Here is an 8,582-nt window from a genome sequence, read left to right on the forward strand (position 1 = left end):
AAAAAAATTGATGAGTTCATTTGAAAAAGCTCAGAGAAAAGAACCTTGAAAATCAAGATACATATGGAGGGGAAAACACATAAGGCTACACTCATCTGACAACAAAAAATCTAGGGGCTGGTGAGATATCTCAGTGGGTAAAAGTGGTTATTACACATGCCTGAATTTCATCCTTGGAACTCATAGTGGAAGGAAAGGACCAACTTCCTACCCTCTGACCTGTGTGTACACACACACACACACACACACACACACACACACACACAAAGAGACTCACTCAAATAATGACTACTGTAAAAAAAATTTAAAACTCTGTCAGGCGTGGCGCACGCCTTTAATCCCAGCACTTGGGAGGCAGAGGCAGGCAGACCTCTGTGAGTTCAAGGCCAGCCTGGTCTACATAGTGAGTTCCAGGACAGCTGGGGCTATAGGGAGACCCTGTCTCAAAAAGACAAAAAAAAAAAAAAAATTTTAAAACTCCTTGAATTCGATCCTTGGAACTCATAGTGGAAGGAGAGGACCAACTCCCTATCCTCTGACCTGTACACACACACACACGCACACGGAGAGACTCACTCAAATAATGAATACTGTAACAATAAAAAATTTAAAACTCCTTGAGTGGATTATTGAATTACAGAAGTAAAATGTGGATCTTGGGACTATAAACCTAAATGGAAGCAATCTACTGTACCTTGGGAAAATTTTTTTTTAATCTTTTTGAGACAGGGTCTTCCTGTAGCCCCAGATGTCCTGGAACTCACTATGTAGACCAGACTGGCCTCGAACTCACAGACATCTGCCTGCCTCTGCCTCCCAAGTGCTGGGATTAAAGGCATATGCCAGCACGCCCCACTGGGAAAATATTTTTAAAGCGTGTGGTATATAGAATTTGTGACCCTCTGTGCTGGCCTGCTTGGATAAAGTTGCCTCATCATCACTGTGTTGTCTTTTACAGAAGAAACTACTTTGCAGACACCAAAATCTAGCCATATGCCTCAGCCTTCAGTGTCATTAGTTAAAACATCACTGTTTTCTTCAAAATTATCTACACCTGATGTTTCAAGTCCCTTTGGGACCCCAGTTGGCTCTAGTGTGGTAAATCGAATGGCTGGAATTTTTGATGTAAACACCTGTTATGGGTCTCCCCAAAGTCCTCAGCTGATAAGAAGAGGGCCTCGATTATGGACTTATACTTCTGGTGAGAGCTGTTTATTCTCTAAAATTTGATATCTCATAGTTGCAGGATCAAATAGCTTAAGTTCTCTCCTTACCATTTTTTTTTAAAATAGATCCGCAAATATCTGAATTCTCTAATCCATTTTCTTGCACCTCTATTACTGCTGAGGGTAAGACCGTGAGACAGCCCAATGTGGTTTACTCCTGGATTCAGAGTAAATGTGAACAGGTAGGATGATTTGTTTACAGGTTTTATGTTTATATATGTACATGTAACATTAAAAAATTAAGATTAAGGATCTCACATCAATAATGTATCTAATGTCAAACTAACCCATTTCAAAACGCTGATTTAGAATTATACAAATCACACTTCATATGGCTTAACCTAATACAAAGCCTTTTATCTGTGAATTCTTTCATTTAAGACATATTTGAGTTTTTAGGCTCTGGGTTAAACAGCAAGCAAAAAAGACCTTGCCCATATAATGTTTACATGTTAGTGAGGAAATAGGTGAGCAAGCAAGTGTATTATGCTATTTTTTGAAACATAGAATGCTACTAATTGGATTAATATAAAGTATATTCTGAATTGTTAAGAACAAAAGTTGCTTCATAGTGTGACATGCTTGTTAACTATAAGATGCATCCAGATCATGTCCATGATATGAAAAATATACGTAAAAGGGGAGAATTTTGATACCTTAAGCATTATATAGAGAAATAGAGCAGATAAGAAAAACAGTTCTTAGGGGCATGAGTACTATTTTATTTGGACTGGTCAGAGAAGTCTCCTTGAAAAGGTGAAATGAGAGACCTGAAGAGAGGATGGGAAGCAAGAAGATCCTTGGGCCTTGAGGAGAAAGTGGGCTTGGCTCATGTGAGAAACAGTGGAAACGAGTGTGGCTGGCGCAGAATGAGGGAGGGACAGAGGAAGGTGGATGGTAGGGTCAGAGGTAGCCGGCGTCAGGGTTTGGGGACCACTTGATGGTGCAGAGATTGCTTTTTCCCTGAGTGAGATGGAAAAAGGCTGTGTGGTTTTGCCCATAGAATGATATGTTTTATATTCTAAAAGATGTTCTCTAGTAATGGACTTGGGGCTAACCTTTTTGAGTCTGGACTTGGGAATCCTAAGCAGGAATGGAAGCTGAGAGGGCTAAAGCTGCAGCAGTCATCTAGTGGGGATAGTGGTGTGTGATGGTTGTAATGGCAGCCATAAGGTGAGATCAGGGTCTAGATAACATTTTCACATAAATGTAATAGGATTTGCTTATAATTTGCTCGTAGTGTGCAGGAGAAAGTGCCAATGTTTACTGTAAGACTTGTCGCTGAGGAACTGGACTTACATAGTTGCAGTTGATTGAGGTAATTTACCACTGATTCTGGAGAAAGATTAGTGGAGGAGGAACTTAGAAGTTTGATTTTGGACATGGCAACTTTGAGACACCTATTTAGATAAGTAAAAATACTAAGTAAAAATTTAAATGTGTATCTAGAGCATAGAGGAAAATTCTAGGGGTGATAATATACATTTGGAAATCATTGGGGTACAGACAGTATTCAAAGCCACAGGACTCATTGCTGTTGCATGTAGCTACAAAACAAAAGAGTTGTAAATCAGGCCCTTGAATGATTAAGAGTCAAAGAGAGAGCAAATCTCGAGTGGCCACTGAGGTAAAAAGAGAACCTTAAATAGAAAGTATTTCCCAGAGGAGGAGAGAGCATCAGATGCAGTCGATAGCTTGAGATGTGAGCTAATGTGGGAGCTAGGAATGTGGAGCTCAGCAGGTCTGCTACTGGGGATGGAACTCAGGGCCTGGCACACAAAGTGTTCTACTGCTGAGCTGTATCCCAGCCCTTTTAAATTTTAGTTTGAGACAGGTTTTCCTAAGTTGCCCAGGTTGACCTCATACTTGCTCTATAGCCCAGGCAGTCCTGGAACATCAATCCCCATTCCCAAATTGCCAACATTACAAGCCTATACCATCTTACCTGAGTCTTACTATGTCATTGCCAAGACCTATTGCATATGGTAGGGTGGTCTAAGCCTGTTTGGTGTGGGTCCAGAGGGACTAGGAAAGGAAATGGACACCCTCAGAAAGCCAATCTTTCGAGGAGTTTTGCCGTAAGTGAAGCAAAGAAATTGAGGAGTAGCTGGAAGGAAGAGATGGGGTCGAGGACTTCAAGGACTCTTACTCTCTAAAATGGAAGAAATTAAAACATGTTTGCTGATAAGATTAATGTAGAATAACTACAGGAATGTGTAAGCTTTAGGATTTATGACTTGTGGCTCTGTGTGATATAAGTACTATTGTGCCACTTTTTATGCAACAACTTGTCATGTGCTGCATCCTCCAGTCCTGTGACTAGCCAGTATGGCTTTTGGTGAGAGTATAGTAAAGTACAAATTGACTTTCAAGCCAGTAGGTTTAATTTTGAGCTTTATATTTTTGTTTTTGAGGCAAAAATTTGGTGTTCTGTAAATATCAACCAGTAGGGGGGAAATGCATATGCATATGTATTTGTGTATGTATGTGCATATGTATATTTATATGTATATGTATTGAGGGGTTAAAGTACCTAGAGGCTGGAGATATCTGCTCAGCAGTTAAGAGCACTGTCTGGTTCAATTCTCAGCACCCATATGGCGAATAACAGTCTGTAACTCCAGTTCCAGGGGATCCGATGCCCTCTTCTGGTCTCTGTGGGCTTTTTACAACATGGGTGCAATACACTCATACACACAAAAATAATTTTTTAAAAATAAAAAAAAGCACCTGGTAATTTTAGAGAATTGAGGAAGAATATGTCCTTAAAAAGTATCACCCAAATCACTTGGCTTTCCTTCTAGTATGGCAGTGCTCAAATTGGGTATCCAGTATGTGTACATGGATGGGAACATAGTTAAGGTTAGATGGCTCAATCAAATGTCAAATTAAATAAAAAGCACAAAGGTATTTATTTATGTAGTTTGTTATAAATATTGTTCTTTGCAAGATATGGAGTGTATTTACATTAATGTAGGAATAACATAGAAATGTCTAATATTTGAATAGAATTAAAAATGTAAACATGTTAATTTCTCTTTTCTGACTCAGATTAAGAATTTCTTGTCAAAACGGGTGCTGATAGTGTACTTTTTCAGTAAGGTAAGAATATAAAATTACAGCATTGAAAACAGGAGTAAAGGGAAGTTTGAAGGAGCAGATAAAATTTGACTTGAAATTTTTTTTTTTTTTTTGGTTTTTTTGAAACAGGGTCTCCCTGTAGCCCCAGCTGGCTTGGAGCTCACTATGTAGACCAGGTTGGCCTTGAACTCACAGAGATCCACCTGCCTCTGTCTCCCAAGTGCTGGGACTACAGACGTGTGCCACCACACCTGGCGTCTTGTAAATATTTTATAGATTAATCTCAGCAAACCATGGAGCTTTGTGTTGGCCTCACTAATTCTGCGTTTGGACAGTCCTCTCCCTAGACATACACCTTGCCCTAGTCTTTCCCGAGGCTTGCCTCTGTAGTTGTTTTCCTGAGTTTTGGCAGCTGACAGCTTTGTGCTGATTTTCAGCATTGACCCTTTCATACTTTGTGGCTCTTGACAAAGTGAGTGATCCATGGCTTTCTTGTGCTTTATGGCTCATTTTCTTGCTAACATCTTTGTGGCCAATTTGGTATTCAAAAAAGAAAAAAATGAATTAGATGATAGGTGTTGATTTTTTTATGGATAAAAAGTTGTATTTCAGGCCACCAAGTTGCATTCAGTGTCAGGCGTGGTGGCTCATGTTTATAATCTTGGCACTTGGGGTACTGAGGCTAGAAGAGTTTGAGATCAGACAGGCAACTGCTGAGACCCTATTTTAAGAAACCAGTTATCTCAACCACCAAACAACATAAAAACCCATTTCAACTTGCCTGTCAATTTTTCCAGCTGCCCCCAGAGAATAAATCTCAATTACAGAAACCAAGGATTTACTCATGTTTTCACTTGGCTGTAGCTGCTTTATGTTCATTAATCCTTTGACTAGCAAAACTTTTTTCTACATACAGGGCAAGCTTTGTGTGTGTGTGTGTGTGTGCGCGCGCATTTAGTGTTTTACGTCTGTACCCTCTTTTGCCAGATATTGCAGAATTAGTGAATGGGCTAATGGTGTGATCAGTGCATTCAAGCAAGTTTTTGTTACTCATTTCTACTCTTCTGGAACCATACACTGGTTCCAGTGTGTGGAGAAAGACATTTGAGCAACCCTGATAGATTATAGGTACACATAAGAGCCATTTCAACTTCTTGAAATTGCCTTTTCACTACAATATAATGGTAACTAACAGTTACCTTTACATAAAACCATCTACCTATGACCATCCTTTGGAAGCGAGTATCTAGTTGCTCACCAAGAAGATGAAAGTTCTCTGAAGCTTATCTGCAGTACGTGGTTTCAAGAGAGGAAACCAAGATGGTGTGTCTTTTTGTTCTCATTTTACAGAAAGAAATTTTCTGGTTAGAGCAGAAAAAAATTTCCTTTTCCCCTGGGATTGAATGTCTACTTTTAATTCTAATTCTGCAGTAACTGTCGTATGATGAGTTGTAGACACTGCTGTTTGATGTTGAAAAGTATTGTAATAAGTTTAGGCTTCCTTGGTTATATAACCAAAGCCAGCATTTTTGTTTTGGTTTGACACAGTCTCACTAAGTTGCCTAAACTGGTTTTGAACTCATTCTTATGTAGGCCTTAAACTTGTGATCGTTTTGCTTCAGCCTCCCAAATAACTGGGATTATGGGCCTGTGCCACCTGCACCTGCTAGTATTTATTTAAATGGCTCAGTTGTTGCTTTATACTATGTGACCTAATATATTAAAGAAAGTTGGGTGGGTTTTCTTTTTATTGGACTGAGAATAGACCATTTCAGAGAGATAATATGTCCTTTTGTTTTAAAAAAGAGCTTTTGTGACTATCTTCTTAAGTGATCTTTGTATTAATCATCTGAGGTAGCTGATTTCACATAACTTACGAGAAACACACACAGATTTAGGGTTGGAGACTAAGATGATGACAGGATGCTCTGTTATAGTTAAATATTTGTATAAGAAATTATTTAGGTTTTAAAAATTTGGGGCGGTAGCTGTGACTCTTTCATCATTATTGACTACACAGCTGATAAATGACAGAGTTTTTGCACAGGGAACTTAAATATTTTGTTTTATTTGTAGCACCCAGAGGCTTCCATTCAGGCTGTTTTTTCAGATGCCCAAATGCATATTTGGGCTTTAGAAGGTAAGTGCTGTCTGTAAATTGTAACCTGTAACTATGACTTTGATTAGTTAAATATTGAAGCATGATTCATGAAAGGTCAGTTTTGGACTTTGATCTCAATTTTGTTTTATATAAATCAGTTTTCTTAGATATTCCTCCCTGGCCTTCCAGTGCTGGGGACAGAACACAAGACCTTGTATCTGCTAGGCAGAGCTCTGCCATTGAGCTACATCCACAACTCTAGATGTATTTTGATGTGGGTACAATTTTTCTTTTATATAAATAAAGATGTTGAGCCTGGGATTCTTCTATCTTTCTGTATATTTAAAAACAATGTAACCAATAGATAGTTTTTAACTTGTGGATGGTAGCTTATGTTATATATGAAAACTTAGTTGTTAAAGGACTGCTTCATCTTACAAATACTATCTTTTCAATGCTTAAGTGGTATTGAGAGGCCTTTCTCAACTTCTTTTAAAATAGCCTCACAACTGTGATAACTTTGCTTTTTTTGGCTTTATGAGAGGGTACCTGTGGGGACAGAGTATAAAGATGATTAAGATTGAGATGTTCTCTGTGAAATCAAAACTTTAATAAAAACAAATTAAAAAATTTTTTTATTAACTTTAAAATTTTATGTGTATGAGTGAATGTATCGCTTGTATTTGTGTAAGTGGACTTGTGTAATGCCTTCAGAGATCAGAAGAGGGCATTGTAATCCTCTGGAACTGGAGTGCAGATTGTTAGCTGCCATGTGGGTGCTGGGAACTGAACCAGATCCTCTGCAAGAGCAGCCAGTACTCTTAACCACTTAACCCTCTCTCCAGCCCCATCTTGGCTTTTTGAGACAGGGTCTTCCTGTAGCCTCATCTAACCTAGAGCTCCCTATGTGGACCAGACTGGCCTTGATCTTACAGAGGTCCACCTGCCTCTGCCTTGCAAATGCTGGGATTAAAGGCATGCAATACTGTACCCGGCATTTTTTTTCACTCTTTGTTTTCTTTTTATTGATTTTGTTTTGATCTCAGGATTGGACCCAGGGTGAGGTACACATCCAGTCCCTGTGTTTTGTTTTTTGTTATTATTTTTGAGGCAGGGTCTCCCTGTAGCCTCAGCTGTCCTGGAACTCACTGTATAGACCAGGCTGGCCTTGAACTCACAGAGACATGTTTGCATATGTGTCTTTAATCTCTATGTGTCTGATTATTACTAGTCACTTGTCAGTTACACTTGGATCCTTAGTACCTGAGTATAGATATAAAGCCATCAGGTAGATTTCACTGGTAATGTTTAACATAGTAACACACTCCAGAGCAAAAGTGCATCTCTTTCACAAGTGGATGTAAGTTTCTAGGATCACACTTGAATTAAAAGTTATACAATATTGAACTCAGTATAAGCCCTGTAAGACATAAAATTGAATGAGTTTTTAACCTTTAAAAAAGATCTCCATTTCATTTTAGAATATATTGTTCCTTACAGAAAGACTCATTGTTTTTGCTACTAACACTGAGATGTTGGCACATGCATCTCTAGTCTGTATGTATCTAATTATTACTAGCCATAACCGGTTTCACTTGGATCCTTGGCGCCTGTGTATGTCTATAACGTCATTAGGTAGATTTCAATAGTAATGTTTACCACCTCTACTAATTAACATGATGTAAATTTCCATGCTTCCTCCTCAAATGTAATACATTTTTAAAAATTTGTTGATTTTTGATTTGGTATGTGTATATCACACAGAACATTGCAAACCATCTTATTCAACTATACACCCACTTCCTAGATGGCAGCTATACACCCACTTCCCACATGGCACCCTCCCATAGCCTCCCTTCCCCACTAGAGAGTCCTTATACTCTGATATCCCTGCTACTGTCTGCTGTGTTGTCGGCACCCCCAGCCATTGCCCACTACTTGTCCATCTGGTGAATCTAGTCAGCCTATCTAAGATTGAGGAAGGTCATCTGTTCCTCATCTGGCAGCAATCAGTTGTCAATATTCCTTTAGATAGGATTGGGGTCTGCTGTTCATTTTCCCAGTTCTATGCTGGGTTACTATCTGGGAGTCTCTTTGGCCACCCTGGCCAACAACTCAAAAGCAGGTATAGCCTGTCTGGCATTGTTGCTTGTTATGTAGCCTTTAGCTATACA

The 8,582-nt window shown here is 39.0% G+C and overlaps 1 protein-coding gene across 2 annotated transcripts in view; it reads left to right on the forward strand.

Moving 5' to 3' along the window:
• The window catches only part of Ndc1 (NDC1 transmembrane nucleoporin), a 63,496-nt gene that overhangs the window by 34,456 nt on the left and 20,458 nt on the right, over positions 1-8,582 (forward strand). For both annotated transcript variants that reach the window (XM_008833019.2, XM_029563482.1), the window contains exons 12-15: positions 959-1,201; positions 1,293-1,408; positions 4,278-4,328; positions 6,384-6,447. In XM_008833019.2, coding sequence (XP_008831241.1) covers positions 959-1,201; positions 1,293-1,408; positions 4,278-4,328; positions 6,384-6,447 — 474 coding nt within the window. The remainder of the gene's footprint in view (positions 1-958; positions 1,202-1,292; positions 1,409-4,277; positions 4,329-6,383; positions 6,448-8,582) is intronic.

The sequence above is a fragment of the Nannospalax galili genome, unplaced genomic scaffold, assembly GCF_000622305.1.
Source record: "Nannospalax galili isolate Female #2095 unplaced genomic scaffold, S.galili_v1.0 scaffold356, whole genome shotgun sequence".
NCBI lineage: Eukaryota > Metazoa > Chordata > Mammalia > Rodentia > Spalacidae > Nannospalax > Nannospalax galili.